General features: G+C 36.0%; 1 protein-coding gene across 1 annotated transcript; it reads left to right on the top strand.

The window, feature by feature from the left end:
• Window positions 1–195: 195 nt before the first annotated feature.
• TMEM68 (transmembrane protein 68) lies at window positions 196–24,246 on the top strand. Its single transcript, XM_087825383.1, has 8 exons — window positions 196–334; window positions 3,481–3,525; window positions 4,122–4,515; window positions 7,473–7,637; window positions 9,828–10,021; window positions 14,620–14,680; window positions 16,467–16,606; window positions 23,010–24,246. The coding sequence occupies exons 3-8, from the start codon at window positions 4,191–4,193 to the stop codon at window positions 23,112–23,114; spliced, it is 990 nt and encodes a 329-aa protein (XP_087681509.1). The 5' UTR covers window positions 196–334; window positions 3,481–3,525; window positions 4,122–4,190; the 3' UTR covers window positions 23,115–24,246.
• Window positions 24,247–25,679: the final 1,433 nt, after the last annotated feature.

The following is a 25,679-nucleotide window of genomic DNA, read 5'->3' as shown; positions in this document are numbered from 1 at the left end:
AGCACGCCGGCAGGAGGCTCGCCCGCGCGCCCTGGGGTGCGGGCTGAGGCAGAGGAACTGCGCGCGGCCCCGGAGCCGGCAGGGGAGCGCGGAGGCAGGGAGGACGCCGCTGCCGGAAGTGGTTCCGGGAGGCCACCGGAAGGGGCGGGGCGACGGGCGGTGTCGTGCTCAGCGCCGCCGGGGCCGGAGGCACATTGTAGCTTTTTCCTTACAGGGCTGCTCTTGGGAAATCGGCTGCTCCGGTTTCTCCGCTTCCCTCGGCTGCTGAGCCACCGGAGAGCTGCCGCCACGGCTGGAGGGCGAGGGCAGCCGCCTCTCCCCGCTTCCGCCGGAGGTGCGTCGGTGCCCGCCTTCGCCTCCCCGAGCTCCTCCCGGCCCCGGCGCCCGGCGCCCGGGGGCGCGTCCGTCTCGCGGGGCTGATCCGCCGAGGCCGCGCGTCCCGTCTCCCCGGGGCCGCCTCGCGTGCCGGGCTGGGGCGCACGGGCGGGTTCTGCCTTCCGCGGGGCTGGCGTTCGGCGCAGGCACTGCGGTGGCCGGGAGGGGAGGCCCTGCCTGGGTCTCGACCGACTCCGCTTCGCCCCGCGTCCCCCCCAGAGCTCCGAGCCCCCACCTCGGCGCGCTCGCCTCGTGGGGGTGGGGCGAGGGTCTGCGGCCTCACCGGAGGCCTCTGGGCTGGCCCAGCGACTTCTCGGGGTCTGGGGTCCTAATCGACCCTACAGTGTTTTCAGGCTGGTGGTGATCAGAGTGCAGCTGAGGGCCGCGTGGGCAGCGAGAGGCTAAGAGCGCGCGCCTGCCACAGTCAGGCTGGGCCCGGGTGTGTGCCCCGGGCAAGCGACTTAAGCTTTTTTTGATTCTCATTGTGATCATCTGGTTAAAGTACCTGCTTCCTTGGGCTGATGAAAGGACTAACTCAGATCTCTATTAGGTGGTATTCATAGTTTGAGTGGGTACATACTTTGGCCTGGTCCTGTCCAGGTCCCTCGGGCTTGCAGGTCTGTAAAACAAATCTCGGCCCTCATGCTGCTGATTAATAAGAGAAATGCATGTACATAATAATCAGGTTGTGAAAAGCTGGAACGCCCGTTGCTAGGTTTGTAAAAAGCAGTCAGTGTTTGGTGTGGGGCATTGGTCAAGGAGGCATGTCGGGACTAGAAGGTTGCCGGAGCACACACACTAGGTCCGTGCTATTAATGCCTAGCTGGCAGTGGTGCCCTAGCTGGTTTGCTCAGGGATTAGAGCGTAGGCCTGCCAACCAAGGGTTCCAGGTTCAACTCCCGTCAAGGGCATGTACCTCAGTTGCAGACAGTGCCCCAGTCAGGGCACATTGGAGAGGCAACCAATCAATGTGCCTCTCACATGGATGTTTCTCTCCCTCTCTCTCTCTCCTTTCCACTCTCTCTGAAAAGCAATGGAAAAAAATATCCTCCAGTGAGGATTAAAAAATATATATATTAGATCGCATTGGTATTTCTTTAGCACAACGCTTTTCAACCAGTGTGCCTTAAGCATTTTTACAACATGCAATACCTGACTATTTGGTCAGGGGCCCTGCCCTCTTTTCCCTTATTGTCAAATAAAAAAATGACACCAACCAACACAACAATAGCCATCTGGTGTGAATGAATCAAAATTACTGTATACCTATTTTTTTTTTTTTTGGTCAGATGCCAAAAATATGATTTTTGGTGTGCCGCAGAATTTTAATAATTAGTTTGTGTGCCATGAGATGGAAAAGGTTGAAAACTGCTGCTTTAGAGTATATAGAACATCACGTATATTTTGGTCACATTTACTAGTGAGTGGATAGAGAAGATTAATTTTCAAATGGAATGTTTATCTCCACATCCTTACTGCTGCCTTACTTTGATGCCAGAGATGTGTGTATTTTAGTGACTCAGGGAGGTGAGTTACAGATACAGATACACCAGTGTAGATGCACAACATTTTGGAGGTGAGGACAGATTAAGGAAGTGTAAGGGTAGAGCAGTAATTATCAAACAGCGTGGAAGAGCTTAGCTCACAGTTGAAGGATATTCTAGGATTAAAAACAAACCAACCTCGAAAGATGATTCATATCAGAACCCATAGTTTGAAGCTTCTTTATCCATTCATCAGCTGATGGGCTCTTGGTTTGTTTCTACTTTTTGGCTGTTAGAAGAATGCTGCTGTCAACATTCACATACATGTTTTTGTGTGAACATGTGTTCAGTCCTCTTGGATATATACCTAGGAGTAGAATTGCTGGTTCATATGGTAACTCAGCTTTTTCAGGAGCTGCAAAGCCGATTTCCATAGTGGCTGCACCATTGACATCCCCGCCAGCAATGTGTGAAGGTTCTGATTTCTCCACATCATCATCAGCACTTGTTACTTACCTTTTTAAATTATAGCCATCCTAGTGGGGAAAGCTCTAATTTTAAAAAATAATAAGTTTTCCTATGTGGCATTCTAAATGACCAAACACTGGTAAATTATAGTGATTTGACTCTTTAGATGGATTGATTAGAATGTGATGTAAATAAAGTGTATTTTTTTACTTAATTGATTTTTAGATAGAGGAAGGGGAGAGAGATAGATGGATTTGTTCTTCCAGTTATGTATGCATTCGTTGCATTCGTTAATTGTTCTTGTATGTGCCCTGACTGGGCATCAAACCCTAAACCTTAGTGTGTATCAGGACAATTCTCTAACCAACTGAGCTACCCCACCCAGGCGAGCCCAGTCTTAGTGTATGCTGTGTTAATTTCTGTTACCATAATTCGCCCAGATTACTCACAGGTAAATGCTTACAAGAGAGTTAGACTAATTCTTCCATCTCAGGAGGAACAAGTCTAAGGACCTGCCCTGCTAATAAGACGGTTAGCAAGGTGACCTTGGCATAAAGGCAGCGTATACTCACTTTTGTATTTCTGTCCCTCTCTTCTATCTCTTTCGTTTATATCCTGCCTAACCAGCAAGGGATTTGAGAGGATTTTCATTATGATTATGTTGTATGGAATAATGACAAATATCTCTAAGAATAGAATCAGAACCAGAAAAAATAGGGATGGAAGAAGGGAATCTTATGTAGAACATGATCATAGGGGCTCATATAAAGGTGTCATCGAATATCATGTTTGACCATCAGCTTATTATCTGGCAAAGTTACTAAAAAGAGACATGATCTGTTACACATCTAAACTTCAGACTTTTTCTCTAAAGAAGCAAAGTTTTTCATAACTCTGAATTAAAAAAAAGAAACAAGCCTCAGGTGGGACTTTACATAGTGGAAGTAAACTGCAGAGAAAGTGTATAGAGGTGTCCTCACTAAAGCATTGGTAGCATAAGTATAATTTTTAATTGTGATACACTAGTGTGGGCTGTATTCATATTTGTCACATGTTTGTTCATGTCTCTTGCTATTTTATGAAAATTTTAACTCTAGGTATTAATGATTATCTTTTTAAAAATCATATTCTATTTGTATACTGTGTTTTCCAGAATGCATACATAGAAGATTGGGACAAGATATTTATCTAATTTCTGGTAAGTTAAGTGACTGATTTAAAGAGTGACATAAAATAATTGTATGGCTATATTTTCAGTCATTTAAGAGAAATTTTCGTGACGATAAGATAAAAATGATACTGATAAGTTGTTATTATTACATAATGCCAAAAGAACTGAGAGCTTTTCCAGAAACCTGCTTATAAAAGATGATATCCAAAAACGTATGTCATCATTTCCTAAAGACTCAGGTTACTTTTGTTGGATCAGATATTGATGTTATAGTTTATGAAGAATAGAGTTATCTCAGCGTAACCTAGTATAAGATACAAACATTCAGTATGATCTACTTAAGGTAAAAGTCAAATTATTAAGATCAGTCTGAAGTTTCATTCTTCATCAGCCTTATTTTCCTCTCTCAGTTATAACTTGTGAGTTATTTCAAAAGCTAAACCCAACATGCTTTATGAGTGGACAAATTAAACCTTATAATTTTCACATTTAAATCTGCAAGAAAATTTACCATTAACCTTTACTCATTTTTGGTAGAAATGACTTTATATAGTATTTATGTAGACTAAAACGTAACTTTTTAGCTGTGAAATGAGTAATATTGGATTATTTTTTCCTTCTAGTGGCAAAATTAAAGACTTGTCATGACAATGAAGAAAGAGACTGAATTTGTCATTTTCACCTAAAGAAAAATGATAGACAGAAATCAAACCTGTGGTATAGGACAGGATTCTATGCCCTATATGAGTTGTTTGATTCACATATTTGAAGAATGGTTTGGCGTGGAACAATTGGAGGACTATTTGAATTTTGCAAACTATCTCGTATGGGTTTTTACACCACTAATACTTTTAATACTTCCGTACTTTACCATTTTTCTTCTCTACCTTACTATTATTTTCTTACACATTTATAAGAGGAAGAATGTATTAAAAGAAGCCTATTCTCATAATTTATGGGATGGTGCAAGGAAGACAGTAGCAACTCTGTGGGATGGACATGCAGCAGTTTGGCATGGTAAGCAAGATTACTTTGATCTCTATGTGTTGCTGTTTGTGTTTGTGGCCCAGAAACTGTATCATTTCATTTTACTGATTGAGAAGAAACTGAAAAATATAATGGAAGGGATATTTATTATTTCTTGTTATCTATTTGCATGCATTGTGCATATATATATGTCTTCCTTAAAATAATTTTTTCCAAATACATTAGTGTCCATTAAAGAAAGAACCACAACAGCAGTTAGACTATTTCTGTAAGCTAAAATATAAGCATTTATATTTAAGACATCTAAAAGAGTAAGAGACTATTTGAAACAGTATAGAAAACTGTCTTGAAAATACTTTATTAGCATTTATTTCCATTTTGTTTAAATAAGTTTGATTTTCCCAGTGTAGAGATATTTTAAAAATGAATATTAAATATAATTTGTAGCCCAGCCGGGCATGGCTCAGCGGTTGAGTATCGACCTGGGATCCAGGTGATCGGGGTTCGATTCCCGGTCAGGGCACATACCCAGGTTGCAGGCTCAATCAATGATTCTCTCATCATTGATGTTTCTATCTCTCTCCCTCCCTCTCCATTCCTCTCTCTGAAATCAATAAAGACATTAAAAAAAAAAGTCAACTTTAAAAAAATATATATATATATAATCTGTATACCAAAATTTACCTTTTTTCGGTATGATTCATTTCAGAGGTCATTACATCTTTCTCTATAAATGAGATAGCAGTAAGTTTCTCTCCAGGATATTCATTTTTTGCTTTGTTATTTCAGAAAATGTGATGTTGTGCACTTAATGATAAGTGGTTCTTCATTTGGCTGTCATGAAAATTGCTCTCTAGTGGCCTAGTTTCAAGAACTTGGTGTTTTCCTCTACTGGTTTTTACCTTATTTGTTGGTCTTTTTTGTTTTGGACTATACAAAAATACAGAAAATTCAACAGGCTTTTAACAAAGATGTTCCTTCTGTATCATGTTGAGCATCAAAAGTGGTTTCACAGAAAGACATGGAAGGAAGCGCAGATTTTGAAATAGACACTTGAGGTAGTGATCATTCTAAGGAATATAAATGGCAAATCACTATGTTGTTTACCTGAAGCTAATATAATATTATATGTCAACTATAATTTAAAAAAATAGACACTTATGGGAATATATAAGTATAAAGCTGCTCTTACCAAGATCACCAGTGACATGCTTATTAGGCTAATGTGTCTTCATTTTAATACTACATACATTCTTACAAATCTTTTTGAGCACTTAATTATGTGATACATTGTAAAATGCTTAACATGCATTAATTCTTTTAAACCTTGTAACATAATAGAAAGGTTCTGTTAGCTCCATTTTACAGTTTTCCCATGAGCAAACAGTACCAGAGAGGTTGTTATTTGCCCAAGGCACACTAGGAAGCTAGGAAGAAGAGCCAGAATGGGACCTCAGATATCAGGCTCTAAGACGTGTGCTTTTGTGGTCTGTGCTGTGTGGTAAGTTCATCCTAGATTGGGGATTCAGGGTCAAAAGTAGTGGTATTCAGCAAGTTTGCAAACAGGAACCACATGTCCTTGATGGATTGAATTCCTAATATTTACTCACTTATACTAATGCTCTTGCCAGTCAGTACAACTCTCATACTCTGATAGTTGTTTAACATGAGGTAAGATGATACTTCAGCATTCTACTGTGTGTGTCTGCAGAGATTGCATCTAGGTAGACTACTGTTGTTCATGGTCTTTAAAACAGTGAAAGAAAAATTCAGTGGAGTAATTTACAATACTCAATGAGAATATTTATCTCTCTCCCACATATATACCCCCCCCAATAGCTCAGGATAACATACATTGTAAGGAATTATAATTTATATATATTTCAGGAGACATGGTTTATTTTGGATAACTTCAAGCACTGAACTTATTTTGTAGCAGAATATCTATTTTTGAAGTATTTTATTTATTGAAGTATTTTAAAATATGCACTTATTACTCAGAGGAGGTAAAATGTATATACATAGTTCTTACTCTGTTTTAATGTTTTGTTATAACATTATTTTATTAGATAAATGATAACTTTAAAAAGTGATTTTATTTACCCTGTTCTTTAGAGACACATATAAAAGGCATTTGTGTGCATATTTGGATTCTGTATTGGTGTCAAATCAGTTTAAATCATGTTTTTTAAAGAATCTTCAAAGGACTTTTTAACTAATATAAATGTTCATTATAAAAAAATGTGTCAAATAAGAAAAATAAAGAAAATTATAGTCACCTAAAATTTACCATGTAATTGAGTTCTTTTGAAATTGTGGTGCATTTATGATTTTTTATGTGTGTGGCAGACTAGTATTTTTAATGTTACTAAGCCTTTTTGGTGACTTCTAATGACTACATGGAACCCTGTAAATTTTATAATTTAGTTACCTATTGAATCATCATTTATTTATAATTTGTTTACTATATCTTTGTGCAAGAATCTATCCAATGTTTTCTGTCTTGGAGTTAAATTTTACCCTCATACTATATATAATGTAAGTATACTGTCATTTTTCAAAAAAATTCTCTGATTCTTATCTGGTGTTCCAAATAATGCCTATACTGTCAAGAAACATTAATTTGATGTTTCTTTAAGCACCTACATTTATAGGTAGTTTGCTTGATGATGGCGGGTCAGTGAATTTCTTACACTCAAGTTGCTTATAGCCTTTAAACTATAAAATCATGACTTATTTAAAAAAAAAACCACATTATTCCTAGAAAATATGAATGATATTATTAAAATCTGGACTCTTAATGATATTATTAAAATCTAGCCCCCCTAATGGCTGAAGGACTGATTTGTTCAAAAAGGGAAGGAAGGGAGAGAGGGAGACTCATGCACTTTTGTAAAAAAATCCTGCGTTTCTGAGTTAGTAACCATCCTTTACTTTTAATAACTAATAAATGTATTTCAAGTATTTGTATTTTGTCTTTCTAACAGGTTATGAAGTTCATGGAATGGAAAAAATACCAGAAGGACCAGCCCTTATAATTTTTTATCATGGAGCTATTCCCATAGATTTTTACTACTTCATGGCTAAAATTTTTATCCATAAAGGCAGAACTTGCCGAGTAGTAGCTGATCACTTTGTCTTTAAAATTCCAGGTAAACTTTCACTGTAGATAGTGATATAAAAATGTTAATTAACACAATCAAATTATATGACAGTCCATATCTTTGAGTTCTCTAGTATCATATGGAAAAGCTTTTTGCCTTTTGAGGTTACACACTTGGAACTCCAGTGTGGGAGCATCTGATTGTCCTGTTTAGATGATACACCTAAGTGTAAAAACATTATGGCCAAAGGCTTATCTAATCTCTTCATTAACAGGTATTTAGTCGTTATTTTTCAAAGTTAAATCCTGAACTTCCACTTTAAAAAAAATTGTAACTTTTGCCAAATAATTTATATTTTGGTATAGAGAATCTCTTATGTTTTTTATCATATTTCTTAACTTGCCTGGTAGACTTATATATAACTCTTAAGATTGAGGACCACTTTCTTTTTAATCTGTTTATAAAGACTGTACCTTTTTAAAAAGATTAATTAGCCAATTGGTTTCAAACACAATAGTTCTGATTTTTTTTAAATCACTGTAAAATAAACTCATTGAGATTTAATCTTGTTTTCTTCTGTCACTAAATTACGAGAAACAAGCCAAAAAGTTTATAGTTTGTTCTCTGGAATAATAAAAACAAAAGTGACCCATCAACCAGACAGACAGACACTAAACAGTGAACTAAATAACAGTCTACTCAGTGCCTTTCATGACGTGGTTAATATTTTGACATAAGGGTATCCTTATGTGACTAAAAAGTCATTTGTATTTTGTGTATAAACTAAATAGGCTATAAAAGATTTTTCTTCAGAAAGTAAAGTGATTACTTTATAATAAAATTTGAAAACTAGAGAAAAGAACATCATTATAATCTTGCCACCCTAATATAACCAGTTAGCCTTTTGATTTATTTTATTTTGCATATTCATATTTTATGCAAATGATTTTGTTCTTTTTATAAAACAATTTTTTAATGTTAGCATTAATATTTTATCATATTTTATAAAGGATAGTTTAAAAATAATAGTTTCTAAAATAAAGAATAGTTTTAATGGGTGACTAAAATATTTAATTACCTAGTTTTCTCATATGGAACATTAGATTAGGGTGCTTCCATTTTTTTTTCTTTCTATACATAATAGAATGTGAGTATTTTTATTTAGTCTTTGGTTTTTAAAAAATGTACCACCTTTATGACCTTATAACTCAGGAAACCTCCCCTGTTCATTCATTTATTATGAGACTGCATCTGATTAAATCAGTAGGCTTTTAATGTAAGGCAGGGTGAAAATTATTTCAATTTTAATATTTATAATCTTGTTTCAGGTTCTTAAACCTGTGAGAAGGTTGGTTAGTCTGCATAGTTTTCACTACCCGTTTTTATTTCCTAGGCTCAAGGAATAATGTATGCTATCATCAGTCCTCTAAAGTTCCAGTTTAGGATTTGCTTAAAATATTTAATTACTTGATAGGATTATTTTTTCCATCTATAAATAGTTGTACTTTAAAAAACTGTATAATGTTAGGATCTGGAATAAGTTGTTCCTGACTCAAACACTGACTTTAATAAAAACTCTTAATGATTTTGCTATTATTATTGACATAAAAATTTCATTGTGGAATTAGCATCATCTAACTCTTAATTTCAGTAGATTTTATTATGGCTTGCTAATTTTGGTAGGGCTAAGCATAGTCAAATTCACATTCTCTCGAGTGATTCTCTTTCTTTTAGGGTTAATGGAAGATTAGATTTGTGATTGCTGATGGGACATAATTTTCGATTGCTCTAATAAATGCTGTAGACAGTGTTTAGCCATGAGATGCAGTGAAAGGAACTTTGGGTTAGATATACCTGGACAGGAATCTCTGCCCTGCCACTTGCTTGGTGTGTGACTTTGAGCAAGCAACTTACTCTCTGAGCTAACTTTTCCTCATCTGTAAAATAAGGATAAGGACCCCTGTTTTCCAAGTTTATGTGAGTTTTAATTAAGAATTTGAATATGTAAAGTAACCAGAGTAGTGGGTGTTCACTAAGGAGGTGACCAATAGTAGGTGATGTATAAGATACAGCTATTATTTTGCCAGCAATATTAATCTCATATTAACCTTGAGAGTTCTTGATTTTAAAAAAGTAAAAAGGAATTTACTGATTTAAGTATAGATAGTAAATTTTATAGGTTGTGAAGATATTGGACAAGAAGTACTTAACATATATTCATGCTAATGTTTCTTACAGGGTTTAGTTTATTACTTGATGTATTTTGTGCTCTACATGGACCAAGAGAAAAATGTGTTGAAGTTCTGCGGAGTGGTCACTTGTTAGCTATCTCACCAGGTGGAGTTCGAGAAGCCCTCATTAGTGATGAAACCTACAACATCGTATGGGGTAATCGTAAAGGCTTTGCTCATGTTGCAATTGATGCAAAAGTGGTGAGTTGTTATAAAACTAATTATTAAAGTAAAGCTGGCTGAATTTATAATAAACACTTAAATAGTGAGCCAAAGTATGTAAGAATTTAGATACTGTAATGGCAGTACTTTATAAATTTTATAAATTAGTGTATATAATTCTTAAAGTGTAACAGTAGAGAAATATTCCTGTGGATGGAAACCATAAATTTAATCTGGAAATTTGGCAAATACCCGGCAAAATTTTATTTTACATTTAAAAATCCAGCATCTTGTAATCAGATTTATAAAATTATTTGTATTCCTTCAGTTATACTTGTTTTCATAAGTAATAGTCCACTTCTATGTATTTCAATCCTTTCATATGATTGAGTTGGTCTAGTTCACTGATGTTTGCTGGTTGGTTTCACTGCAATTCTTTTATCTGTGATCAATTTATGTAACAGGACTCAAATAATATATGACTCATCATTTTTTATCAGGAAATGGGGTCAGCTACCTAGTAGTATGAATAAAAATGAGAAACAGATATTGGTGAAATTTAGATCTTTTTAAGACTTTACCAATGAACTTGTCAGTGAGGTGAAGTATTGTTCTGGGAGTCGCTGCAGTTCGCTCGGCAGGCTGGAGGGCGTGGGCGCCACTTGATCCTTTCCATTCACTTTGGAAAGTATTTCTTAGTTTTTCGGTCTCCATAGTGTACTTTATCCTACAAAGCATTTATTACTCATGGAATGCTTCTTTGTTTCCTGTTCGTTTTAACTTTAGATTGTCTATGAGAAAAACAAATCATAATATCTTTGACAAAGTGTGTTCTTTTTCTGGACCAATCAGTTAGCTAGATAGCTGCCAGTACTTTCACGTTTCAGTTTTTTGTGTACCCATTGCTGCCACATAGAGGACCAGTGTGCACCTTTAGCTTGCCCGTTTATCTTACAAATACAGGCTACTGAATAAAAAGGAAAAGATAATACATAATTCATTCTAACCCAAGACCACTATTTCAAAAAGAGTGGAAATTTGCTCTGTATTTTTTAATTTTAGAGTTGTAATAAATTCAAATGCATTGAGTTCTATTCTCTCTTGTACACATGTATATACAACTTCTAGAAGTACATTATTGCTGTGTAGTACTTTAATAATATGGTCCTAGTGTAAGAGTTAATACACTCTCCCAAGTGTTTAATAATACACAACATACAAATTTAAATACTACTGTCCTACAGTAGATTATATATAAACTCTCTGAGGACAAAGTCATCTTTTTATATTCTGAGTTCCTAGGCAATCACATGCAGTTAGTAGGCTATTTGTATTTGTTAAATTGATTTTTTAACACAATGTTAAACAGTACTAGAAAGGAGCCTTTTGAATTTAATTTTATGTTAATAGTATTAGTGATATAGAAAATTAATTTATAGCATGTTTTATTTTCAAGTCTTAAGTACTGATGTAGAAAACAAAACCTTAGACTATATAAATAGTATAGAATACAAAAGGATAGATGTACAGTTGTACACAAATTAAGGATATGTAATGTATTTTTAAGCAATGATAAAAGCTAAAATTTAATCAAAGATAGTTCAACTTTCAGGTTTATATTTTGAAAGAATTATTTCTTCTAAGGTTTAAGATAAAAATGACAAATAGATTTAGAATTACATAAATTGATCATGGGATTCTAATTTATCATCCTTAAGTTTACAGTTTTAAAGAACATCGCCTGGAAGAAGGCCTGAAAGAAAGAAATTATATAGAGAAAGGAAAAATCCTTGAAAGGGTTTCTAAATAATTAAGATAATTAGATAATTTAGATAAGGTTTTTGTATGAAATTGGAGAAAATTTAAAAACAGCCTTTTACAAGTTTATAAATAAACAAAAATCATTAATATCTCTGATTTACAAAAGAGCATTGTAAGTTTGATAAGTCTTATACCACCCCAACCTTTTGTAGTGCTTTTAAAGGCTTTATGTTGGAACTCCTGTGTAGTAAATAGGTGACATATGTAATTATTCCAGTGTTGCAGATGAGAAACTCAGGCACAGAAAGATGAAAGGATGAAAGGATGGAGGGATCACAGAGCAGAGCACACAGTTCAGGACTGCAGGCAACTGGTGCTGTTGCCATCACTGACAGCATTTCACAGTGAGTCTGCTGACCTTGAGATTAAAAGTCCTTCCAGATACCTGAGGAAAATCTTTCAATCATATAGTGATAAATGTTACAAGTATCCCATCTGGAAAACAACTTCATAGACCTCACAGAATTATCATAAACTTTGACCAAAAATTTAAGATGGTTGTTGCAGGATTAACTATATTTAAATGGTGACATAGTTAACAGAAATTAAAGTGAAAAAGTCTGGCTTGTCAATGCAAGCTCACAAAATACTGGTTAGAAAATATTAAAGGTTTGTCTGAAAGTTGCTTTTTGATATAATATAGATCACTATTGTGAATTCCTGATAATTATGACTTTGATAAGAATATTTAGGTAACTTCATATCTAAATAAGTTGGGGGAAAATTAACCCATTTACTTTAGTTGGAAAACAAATAACAGATATAAAAGAAAATAGCATTTGTTTCAATAAAATTGTTCATATGTATTATTTCAACCTATTAAAAATCTTTGAACTATGATAATAATTAGCCCCATTTTAACATGAAGAAACTGAGACTTAGGTATGGTAAGTAACTTGTCCAGTGGGTCCCACTTTTTTAGTGGCCAAGTTAAGAATCTAAACTTTGTAAAACTGATTCTCCAAGAACAATTTTAACAAAATACACATTCCTCTCTCTTACACGTGTGCATACACATACACACACAGACACATGTATACATGTAAACAGAATGTAATGCTCGGTTACTTCTGCAACTACCTTGTATACAAAGTGTGCACAGGAAAGGAATGAATAATTGTACTGCAGCATCAAGATGTAATAAGGTACGTTTGTAGCTTTAAGGCTGTAGCTTCAATGCAAATTTAGGAACAGTGTACCCAAAATATAGCCAGAAATACTGAGCCTACTAGGGTAAGCTTTCCCCCGTTCAGGAGGTTCTGGAAATTTCCAGCTTCTGGAGAATTAGCTATTTAAACAATGATATGTAACCTGAAGAATGTTTAAATAATGCATACTTTAATACAAACTTTGGGGCTCATGTCAGCCAGTAGACATTAATCCAGCAGAATGGCCAGATGAGGCACAGTGGTGTATATATGAGCTGAAAGGTTTCTGTTCTGTGGGCTTTTTAAGTTCACAATTCTAAAGTCATAACTATTTAAAACATTAAGATTTCAGCTATCATTTTAGTTTACAAAACTAGTGGTGGTTTCCTAGATCGAAATCTGAATTTTTTACAAAAACGCCAGTGTACTTTGCCTTACATGCTTGCTTTGTAAATTAACTCCATTGAATTTTAAAACCTTCATCTCACTTCTTTCCTTTACCTGACTTCTCTTTTTCCGAACTGTTTAAATTGCTGCTGCCTGTATCTGACCTTTATGTTCTAGGTGCCGAGGGCACAGCAGTGAACAAAACAATGTCTGTGCTATTAGGAATCTGTCTGGGAGAGGAGAGAGAGAGACAATAAATAAAAGATCAGTTAGCTATATGTGAGGTCACAAGTTTTATGAAGAAGGCTATTCCTGGTCTCTTTCCTTCAGTCCACCATATTTTACCATGTTCCAAAGCTGAATACGAATGGCTTTTTAAATGTCAGCTTATTTAAATATCTCAAACCCTGCTCACCAAGGCAGGTATTTCTGTATTAAGCAAATACTGATGATAGACTGTAAGTGAAATGACACTCCCTCCATCCCCAAGTTTTATCTGTTCTAAAGTCATTTAACTTGGTATATTTTGTGCGTGGTTTAAAGTGTTCAGTTTTTTTATCTACCTCGGTTTTACCACGGCATGCCCTTCTCACATGACCGTTCGCTACTTCGCCCATTGTTTTATGACATTTAGTTAAAGTCTTCATTATAAAAACTATACTTAATTAGTGATATTCATAGAAAAATGAAAGCCAGGAACTTATAAGAAGAAATTCTCTAAAATTAATGACATGAAGAATTCTTTTATATAGATGCTTTTCCTTTTCTGTAGTGAGTTGTATACTTACTTTTAATTGATGTTGAACATTTTTATATTTAATAAGCTCACAAAAATAAGTGGTGTTTGACTAGTTCCATGTCAGCATCTTGCCCAAACCTGCCATTTAAATTTATATAAATTTCCCAGTAGAGAGAGCCTCTATCTGTAGCTTTTTCTTCAGAGACCATACTGCTCAGTAGCCCACTAGAGCCAGTTTGATTTCCCACATTCACTTTATTTAATAGTGATTATAATCTTTGAGTATCAGGGTTTATGTGGGAGGAATAGGAAAGTTGGTAAATATTATGTATTACCACTAGAGGGTAGTGTTTCCAATTTATATTTCTACAGATGACCAAGTTGAGCCTGATTAATCACACTGGTGATGAAAGTATACCTTTATTTTAAAAATACCTTATTTTCATAATCTTAAACAGGTCCTCAGAAGTTTACATTAGTGACTCAATGGAGACATTGAATAGATTAATATATTTACTTTTTAATCCAAATTTTCTCTTTAGCCCATTATTCCTATGTTTACACAAAATATTCGAGAAGGATTTAGATCACTTGGAGGAACAAGTAAGTTCTGGTTCATTTGGTTTTTCTAACGATAATGTAATATTTATAATGTAATATTTTATTTTATTTTAATAATGTAATAGTTTAAATATTTGGGCTTCTGAGCCCTATATGGGTTCAAAACTTAGAGTTTTTTTCTATTTAGATGTTTTTCTATTTAAAGGCTGAATGACAACTGGTTCTAAGTAATGGCAGTTCTTAGATGTTAGGTTGTTGTCTCATATACGTACTGAAGCTTACTTGTCACTGGCTTTTTAAAATTAAGGAGTGTATTAAAATATGTTGACGGTTAGGACAAATTTACATATAACTCAGACTGTCTTCCTAACTCACCCCAGAAGAAGTTACAGCTTTAAAACTGGATGACAATATAATATTGAATTAAGATGAACAACCAAAGAAGATATAGTTTGCCTTGGCTTATTTATGTTACTTTTTAAATTTGTTCGTTTTTAAAATAGTTTCAACCATGATGCATTTACTTCTTTTTGCTGACCTTTAATTTATTGTTAACAAAATAAGCTCTGAATCTAGTTATAGGAGTTATAATTAGATGTGCTTTTTCTTTGCAATGTCTCTTGTTTTCTTTTTACTTTGAAATTTCTATAGTTTGTTTTTATACCCTGTGTTTTATATATTACATTTGGTTGATTGTATTTTATATCCCTAGCACTATATTGTTAGTGTTTATATCCACATACAAATCCCCTTCTGAAGAATTTTAAACTTGTTTCTTTTATGTCCAACATTGTATTGTTGATATTCCATTATATTTTATAGGTCTTTTCTTTATTTTCACACTTAAAGTGGAAAGGCAGGTTGATGAGATGTTTAGTTTTTGTTGTGGAATTATATCTTCTAATTTTCTCTCAGATCATTTCTTCAGAATTTAAGTCGCATACCAGAAATTATTTCTAATTTTGCTTCTTTAATTGCAAAGTGGTTTTAAAATTCTTTTTGACTGTTTATTAACTTTTTTACTTTAATAGTTGAAAATCTCAAAAATTAGTGTCTAGTGATTTCATTTTCTTTTGACTATTACTTTGTGTCTTATGATGTATTCTGTGTTTCCATGTATAAACAGTGTTTTAAACTTCCAGTACAATTCGTGATTATGTATTCCGTATTGCTTGCCTTTCTTGGATTTATTTTTTAAAAACTTAGTCTTAAAGTCTGTCATTTTATTTTGCATTATTACCACTTTTTGCTGAATTTTATACTTTATCATTAGCATTAGAAATTCTTTGTTACATTTTTTCTAATTTACAATAATGTTTTAGTCTTTACTTAGTTTAGTGATGCTTTTTGGCCTCATGTTTATGTGAATTTATTTTATGCTTCCATTTTTTTCTTTTTTTTAATTCATGTAAATCACGTATTTTTGAGTCTTCATACTTTTTAGCTTCTAGTTTTTGGTTTTAGTCTTTACCCTTTGTTTTGCAATAATAGTACTTGGCTTGCCTTTAACATTCTGAAATTTTTAAAAGCTCATTTAAAAAAATTAATAGGTCTTGTTTTTTTGAGAATTTTTAGGTTTAATGAAAAATTAAACAGAAAGTACAGAGAGTACCCATAAACCCCCACATCACCCTCTAGTTTCTTCTGTTAACACCTTGCACATTTGTTACAACTGATGAAAAGCTCACCTTCAAAAAAAAACACTAATTGCCAAGAGATGATACTGTTTGCCACCTTCCTCTAAACCTTACATAATTACTTTGAGAGTTTACAATTACATGCTCAGAATTTGTAACCAATTAAAGTGATTTTGTTTACTTTAAAACAGGGTTATTTAGGTGGCTTTATGAAAAATTCCGCTATCCATTTGCTCCAATGTATGGAGGTTTTCCAGTGAAGTTACGTACCTATTTAGGTGATCCCATTCCATATGATCCAAAGATAACAGCAGAAGAATTAGCTGAAAAGGTAAATTATTCTTTCTTTCATAGTCCTTGTATAGCTTTTTACTTTCAATTATATTAAAAATTAATCCATTAATTTATTAATTTATTAATTTATTTTACAAGTATGCTCTAGATCAGTGGTAACTTCCTCCCCTGGGCACATTTGCCAGTCTGGAGACATTTTTCATTGACACAATGGTCAGGACTTGGGAAGTGGTGGAGCTACTGGCACCTAGTGAGTAGATAAACATCCTGCACTGCACTGCACTGCACAGCCTGCACTGCAAAGACCTATCCATTCTAAGTGTGACAATTAAGAAAGTGAATGTCTATAGACATTGTCATATGTCGCCTGGGGCACAAAATCAACTGTGGTTGAGAACTGCTGTGTTAGGATATTAAAGAAGCACAAAGGAGAGGTATCTAAATGAGATCAGGGACACCTCAAGGAAGGTGATACTTGAATTCAATTTTGAAAGACAAGAAGGGATTAACTGGACAAGGGGTAATGAGGTAGAAGAAACTGAATGTGTAGAGGGATGACAACATGCAATAGCCTGAATTCTCTGGGGAGCCGAGGGTGGTCTGTATAGCTAGAAGGAATATTGTAGGAAAGCCGGAGAGCTATTTAAAGCAGATGAATGATGTAATAGGTTTGCATTTAGAAAGATTACTAGGAGCAATATGGAGGCTGAATTCGAGTGAGGCAGTAGAAGCTCATTTTTAATTTTTATTTTTTATAGTAGTCATTCCAGTGATGTGAGTTGGTATCTCTTTGTAGTTACAATTTTCATTCATCTACTGATTAGTGATGTTGAATATCTTTTCACATGCTTAGCCATTTGTATATCTTTGGAGAAATGTCTGTTCAAGTTTTTTACCCATTTTATAATTGTATAACTTTATAATTGTATAATTTGGGGTCTTTTTGTTGTTGAATTGTAGAAGTTCTTTATATATTCTGGATGTTAACCCCATATTAGATATATGATTTGCAGATATTTTCTATCATTCCATAGGTTTCCTTTAACCCTGTCAGTTGTTTCTTTTGATGTACAGTTTTTAGGTTTGATGTAGTCCCATTTATCTATTTTTGCTTTTATTTCTCTATTTTTGCCTGTGCTTTTGGTGTCATATTCAGGAAATCATTGCCAAATCTAATACCATGAAATTTTTCTCCTATGTTTTCTTCTATGCATTTTATAGTGTTAGGTCTTATGTTTATGTTTTTAATCCATTTTGAGTTAATTTTTGTATATTATGTAAGATGAGGTCTGACTCCTTTCTTTTGCATGTGCATATCCAGTTTTCCCACCACCAGTTGTTAAAGAGACTGTCCTTTCCTCATTGTGTGGTCTTGGCACCCTTGTTAAAGATCACTTGACCATACACACAAAGGTTTATTTCTGGGCAGTCTACTTTGTTCCATGGGTCTACATGTCTGTCTTTATGTCAGTTTTGATTACTATAGCTTTGTAATATATTTTGAAATCAGAAGGTGTGAGGCCTGCAACTTTGTTTTGCTTTTTTCAATTGAAGATCATCTTGGCTATTCAGTGTCCTTTGAAATTCCTTATGGGTTTTAAGATTTTTTTTTTTCCTATTCAAAATTGCTGTTGAGATTTTGGTAAGGACTGCATTGAATGTGTAGATCTCTTTGGATAGTATGGTCTTCCTACCAATATTAAATCTTCCAAATCCATGAACACAGGATATCTTTCCATTTATTTGTGTCTTTATTAGTTTCTTTTAGCAGTGTTTTATAGTTGTCGATGTATAAGACTTTCTTCCTTGGATTATTCCTAAGTATTTTATTCTTTCTGGTACTATTGTAAATGGGGTTGTTTTTTCATTTTCTTTTTCAGATTGTTCATTGTTAGTGTATAGAAACACAGCTGATTTTTGTGTGTTGACTATATCCTGAAGCTTTGCTGAATTCATTTATTAGGTCTAACAGTTCTTTGCGAAATCTTCAGGGTTTTCTACATATAAAGTCATATCATCTGTGAAAAAGATAAGTTCACTTCTTTTTCATGTACAGTCTGATTTAATTGTTGCCTCAGCCTTCTAGGGTAGCCCTTATTATCAGTTTTACACATGAGAAAACTGCATGACTTGGTCAGCTTTGCTGGGTTATGCTGCAGTGTCAAACAACCATAGAATCTCGGGCGGTTAGGACAAGAGAGCTTGCCTGTTCCTGTTACGTCTCCTCTGAGGTCCAACCGAGTCGTCTTTGTCTGGGGCTGAAGGAACCCTGTGTGGGGTGTTGCCCTTTGCATGGCAAGTGGAAAAGGTCAGGAATGGAACCATGAGATGGCCCTTAAAGCTTCTGGTTGGAAGTGACTCACTTATTTCCACTGACATTTTCTTGTCCAGAGGAGTCACATGGCCACACTGGACTCCAGTGGAGCAGACCTGCTGGGTTCCTTCCACAAAAGAGCCCAGAAGTGAGGGAGGGAAAGTGACTAGAATACACCCCTCCATCCTGGGACCCGGCAGTTCAGACTCTTAGAAAAGGACACGCAGCTGGACCAGCTCTAATGTTGTGTTAGAGGAGACGGTTCAGGTCAAGCAGCTGGTGTACAGGAAGTTTCACCAGGGTCACCCCCACGACACATCTGGGCCTTGTCTGTGAACTTCATTGTTAGGAAACTGGCCTCCAGTTCTGCTGGTTCATTAAGCACACTCCCAGTTTATTGCTCTTTTTCATCCTGAAAGTAAAAGCCTCTGACACTGATTTTTAGGATCAGGACACGCTCTCCACAAAGCATGCTTGTCTCTCGACGTGAAGCAGTGCCTTCCTGAGATGGCTGCAGGACTCCTGCAGCAGGCTGAGCTCACCCCATGACTTCGCTTCTTCATTGTTAACATAACACATTTCTTTGCTGCCCCTAACAAATGCAGTCTCCTTTAGGATATAACTGAATTCTCTTTTGTTCTTCTTAAATTTTTTCCTGCCTATCTATTAGGATTTAAGTGGGTCAGAGCTAGTTAGGAACACTTTTGTGGAGATACTGTCTTTTTTTAGTGAGTATCAAAATGGCCAAAATAGAAGAGAAGGGGGAAAAAAGCCTGGCCTTATCTCAGAGGTTTCTTCCAGGTCTAAAACTAAATGAATCCTATACCTTTCCTTTCCTCAGTTAAGGAAAATATATGATTCCAGTGACTTGATTTTTCATAGGAGGGTTTTCATATGAGACAAATTTGCACGCTCGCTCTCTCCCTCTCTCTCCCCCCATATAGTAAAGCCTCATCGAGTAAAACTAAGTAAGAAAGTAAAGGCCTTTCTGGAGCATTGAAATACCTCAGTTAATGTCTCCAGTTACTTTATTTATTATCAGTACTTAAGGTAGCAGAAGTAGTTTACTAAATCATAGTTGTAGATTTCTTCAGGGAATTTACTTAAATACCTAGTTGCCACATCCATATTTTTTACTGTAGGTTGACATTATTGAACTAAAGTATACCTGAAGTAAAGAATACTTACAATTTTCCTTTTGTGAATACATTGTTATGGTTTCCCAATCTTCATTGTTAATAATATAATAATAAACTAGAGCATAATGATCCCTGAGTTATCACAAATTCAAAGTGACTAGCATCCAAATTAATGTAGAAATGAAACCTCATTTTAGAAATGGGTGATAGACTGTTCAGGCATTTGACTGTGAACCATTCTGTAAACACTACATCTAAATTAAAATATACTGTACTAATCCTGAAGAGGACACTTGGGATATTTCCTTAAACTTCTCTCTGTCTTAATCTCTGTTGTTTTTTGTTTCCATGATTACAATGGCTGTTTCTGTCTCTATGCCTCACTGTCTACATTCTCATACTCACGTTCACATATGCATATAAATACAGATTTATTTTCATGTGCATATATGTTATATATACATGTATTATTAAGGTGGAAAGGAGATGGAGAGAAGTGGATCGATTTGAATGGTATTAGGGAGGTGATACACCGCCAATGGATTGGCTATTGTGAATGAGAAGCAGTTGTTAGGATGACTCCTGGGTTTGGGCTCACTTGGCTAGATTCATGGCAGTATCATTTGCTGAAACAGGGAGGGAACTCAGGCATTAGACTGTGGAGAACCACTCTGTAAACACTACATCTAAATTAAAATACACTGCACTGATGAAGTGTGAGGGGAAAGAATGTTAGTTTAGTCTTAAGTTAAGCAGGTTGGGCTGAGATGCCTTTAAAACATTCAAGGGAAGTCGTATTGAACATTCCTATTTGAAACTGAGTGGGCTGGAGATACAGACGTGGGAGTTATCAGCAGGTGGATGGTACTGAAGGGTGTGGAAATGGAGAAGATCACGGACCTGAATCTTTGAAGAATAAGTGTGTGCCTGATTCTGTAGATTATAAATCTCCAGAAGGGGGTTGAAAGGGAGCAACTTGAAAGTAGGTGAAAACCCAGCTTTTCCTCTAACATGAGAGTTACAAAGGCAGGAACGATGGTGATTGAGAGGTTAAGATTAAATGTTTATTGGATTTAGTGCAACAGTTGTATTTTTCTTTAAAAGATGTCTTTATTGATTTCAGAGAGAGGAAAGGAGAGGGAGAGAGCGAAATGTCAGTGATGAGAGAGTCATTGATGGGGCTGCCCCCTGCTTGCCCCCCTGGGGATCAGCCCTGTGCCCTCACTGGGATCGAGCCCTGATCTCCCAGATCCTAGGTTGATGCTCAGCCACTGAGCCACGCTGGCCAGGCAGCAGTTGTATTTTCTTGATACATAGTTATTCACCCCCAAATCCTGCCTTGGCCCCTCAATTCATGCTAAACATCTGTACTTTTCCCCTTGGTACTTGCTCCCCTCGGGATTCATTGGCCCTAGTGTAAAGCCCTGCGCCAGCCGCTCCCGTGGACACCCCTGGAACCTGGCGAGCTGGGCGCTGCGGCAGCCGCCTGCTGTGGGCCTGCGGGCCTCCTGCTGCAGGCCTCCTGCCGCTGCCACCGCTGCAGGGACCTGCCTGCGCCTCGCGACCAGACCCCGCCGTGCCTTGGTCACGCATCCATCTCCGGCCATTGCCCGCCAAGCAGGCGCCCAGGCCCGAGCTCCCGGGCCCTGCCTTCGCCCCCGGGGTGGTGCGGGGGCCGGGGCTTGCCCGGGGCGCGCCCCAGGAGGTGGCCGATGCCTGGGCTCCTTCCCCGGTGGGCGCTGGCTCAGGCTCAGGCCCCCTCCCCAGTCGGGGGTGCAGGGGCAGCTGATCAGTGTTTCTCTCCCTCCCTCCCTCTCCTTCTTTCTGTAAAATCAATAAAAACATATTTAAAAAACCCTTTTCTTCACATTTCAGGTGATACATGTCACAAATGATCTTACATTTTAATTACTTTGTACTTGATTATGTTTATTAAGTTACGAGCTCCTTGAGATTTGAGACTTGTTGCACTGATGTTACAGCTTTCAGAGCACCTAATACTTTTTGAATAAGTGGATAAAATATTAAAAATGTACCCCACAGAACACAGCCTATGTGTTAGTCTCTGTGCCAAGTACCTGAAGATGTGGTTTCAGGTTTCACTTAATCCTCATAACTGTATGAAATAGTTCTCATTTCACAGACATGAAAATTTGTGGTTTATAGAGGCACATTTTTAAAGTACATCTTTGGGCTAGGGTTTACTAGTTATATTTTAAAATAGGGGAAGTTTCGAGGTTTGTAAAAAGAAGGCTCCCTGAAAGGTTACCTCTGAGAGGAAGCGTGTATGCGAGAGCGTGCCTGCGCTCTGTACATGCACAAAGCAGTTTTTTAGATGGCTGCAGCTAACTTCAAAGTAAAAACTTGAAATTTGTCATGAATTGAATGGGCAACAAGTAGTCTCAGATTTCTTCATATGTCCTAATTGACTTTTCCATTGTTATGACCATTTAAATTACTGTTAAACTGCCTAGAAATGTAGGTATTGAACTAAAGGACATGAGCTCATTCATTCATAGTTTTACTCATTTTTTCCTTTTTTATTGCCTGATATAATTTTTTGATGTGTATGGTGATGAAGGAAAAATATACAACAGTTTATTAATGGATAGAAAGAAATGAAACTTCCATTTGTCTATTTGAAAATTTCTTGCTACTTTTTTTTCTTCTGATTTTTTTCTTCAGTTCTTTAAAAAAGTGTTTATTGAGTGCAAGACATTGCTGTGCTCAATGCTGGAGAAATGCTGAGACGTGTCTCTGGTGTAGGAAATACCCATGTGGGCAATACTGTAATTCAAGCATGATAAAACAAGTATAAGAAATATACCATGGGTGTCCTAAGAAGGAAACCTTTAATTCTGAAGAGAGGTGGGTGCTAAATTAGGGAGGACTTCTTGAAAGTAGGAGTACATTAAAATCTTTACAAAATAAATAATCTTTGTTGAGAACTAAAAGAATAATGCTTTTTTTGTTTGTTTTCTTAATAGACGAAGAATGCTGTTCAAGCTTTGATTGATAAGCACCAAAGAATACCGGGAAACATTATGAGTGCTTTGTTAGAACGTTTTCAGAAAAACCAAAACAGTCACTAGAAGATGATTTAATATATTTATACTGATATGTTTGTGTCTATGGTACTGTCTTCTAAATTTTGTAGGTTCTATACTTAGTATTTTTGTAGAAATCATGTTAATAACCATCTTTTGATGAACTTGTTTAAAATAGCATTGAAAATTTTGTTTTACTCAGTCATGTCAAATTTACACAACTCATTACGGCGCCTAATAATTCAGAAAATGATCATGTTTTCTTTTTATAAATTCCTAACAATGTATGATAAATATATAGATTATTAGAGTTAAGTTTATTAAGAACAGCAATTTAGGTTAAACACATATTCCTAAATAAGGTATCTAATTTCTGTATCTGTTGCACTGAGCTAATTTTCAAGATGGTATAATCTAGGGTTGGTACAGATGCTTAAATTATGGGGGGGAAATGCTCTTATTTGCCTTTCATTCCCTTCATGACCTTGGGCATGTCACAATGTTTTTGTTCCCTTCATGACCTTGGGCAAGTCACATAATGTTTTTGTGCGTCAGCAATGCCAGAGGGGAGGGGGGAGGGATGACTGGATAAAGAAGGTGAAGGGGTTAGCTAAGGAACAGATATGAGCACCCCATGGACAGTGACAATAGTGTGGGGAAGGCCAAAGGAGGGGGAGGGGAGGGGCGCAAAGTGAGGGAAAGTGGGGACCATCTGCAATAGTGTCAACATTAAAAATTTTTAATTAAAAACAAAACAAAAAAGTTTACTTTTTAAAAAATGTTAATACTATGGTGAATGTTATTTTAAACTTTTTATATTTGCTGTGCTTGATAACTGTAGAATTGAAATTATAACTGAATTAATTAAGACCAAGGTCTTTCAGAAGTTTATGTATGTGTTTTGTCGTAGGATGTTTAAATTATTCCTTCAGGTATAATGTCAAGTTGCCAAGCACAATGAAAAAGATATACTGTTTTTCAAATTGAATAAGAAAGAAATTAGGAAAAGTAAAATTTCTAATTTTTGTTTTTAATGAGAATCTGTAAACAAAATGTAATGTGTGCTGTGCATTGTGAGTCCCATAATAGGGCATTAGTAGTGTACAGGTTTTTTTGTTTGTTTGTTTGTTTTAATACATCTTTATAGATTTCAGAGAGAGGAAAGGAGAGGGAGAGAGAGAGATAGAAACATCAATGATGAGAGAGTCATTGATTGGCTGCCTCCTGCACGCCCCCTACTGGGGATCCAGCCCACAGCCCGGGCATGTGCCCTGATCGGGAATCAAACCTCGATCTCCTGGCTCCTAGGTCGATGTGCAACTGCTGAGCCACGCCTGGCTGGGCAGTAGTGTACAGTTTAAAATCACTGTAAGGTTAAAAGTGACTGTCATGCTCTGCATTTCATATGTCCGAGGGATTCTAGGCTGATGAAAGCCGTTGGAGAAAGTTTTGCTCTTGCTAAATATCATGGCTTATTCATTTGACTTTGCAACCAGTCAAATGGTTTATTGTTTCAATAAAAATATACTTGAATGATGAATTTATGTGAACACAAAACTTTCTGAAAAATTAATGACTTTTGATCTGTTGTCTCCTTGAAATCTGAATTATAAAAGTATTTAAACAGAATAGTACCAGAAACCACATGCAGTATCTCCCTTTCCCTTTTTAAGATATTAAACTACTTGGATTTTTGTGTATATTTTTGTATAACAAGTATGTATGTATATATGTATGATATGTGTAATGTATATAAAATTAAACAACATAAAAATAAATGTAAGGCTGAATTATAGTTCATTTTCTTGCGAAATTACATTTGTGACATTTTCTTATTTTAAACTGATTTATCTCTCACCCACATATATTCATGTATCTCAGCCAGAATGAAAAGCCTTACTTTTTAATGTAATGAATATATTTTAATTTTGGTTTCAATGAGAAGTCAATTGATTATTTGTAGCTTTTTTCCTTGAAGCAGCAAGCAGTATTTGTTTAAAAGTGATACATATTTCCAGAACGAATGAATAAATGATCATAAAATGAATGAGATACTGTTTTGGGGTAACTATTGGGTTTTCAAAACAAGAAAGAATAACATTCATCCATAATACAGCAAAAGCTGTTTTGTTTTTTACACTAAGTTTTACTGCTTTATTTAAAACCTGTTTTGTTCTCTGATAGAGTAATATAAGATATTCATCATGGCTATTTGAACTTAAACCCTAGTTAGAAGAATGAGGGAGTGTGGCTAAATATAGAAACCTAAGTAATAATGGAAAAGGGATGTTCTTGGTCCTTTCCGAAGGGAGTGTTCACAGGTTAGAATCTGATGAAACCTAGGGCACTCTCCAGAAGCATGAACATGGCACACCTCTATGGGAAATCTCTCATACTCTTTTTAAAAATCTTTCATTTTGAAACAATTTCAGATTTATAGAAAACTGCAATAACAGAGCCTAGTGCTCCCGTGTACTCTGCACCCAGTGCCATCAGTTCTTGTGCCACATTAGTCGTGCTCTCTTCCCATACCCCGTCCGCTCACGTATGTGTCTAATATCTGTCTTCTGAACCGTCTGCTCGTAAGTTGCAGATAATACGCCCCTTACC

This window comes from Miniopterus natalensis, chromosome 16 (assembly GCF_054644295.1).
Source record: "Miniopterus natalensis isolate mMinNat1 chromosome 16, mMinNat1.hap1, whole genome shotgun sequence".
Lineage (NCBI taxonomy): Eukaryota > Metazoa > Chordata > Mammalia > Chiroptera > Miniopteridae > Miniopterus > Miniopterus natalensis.
Note: the sequence above shows the minus strand (reverse complement) of the source record. Positions and strands in the feature narration are given on the sequence as shown.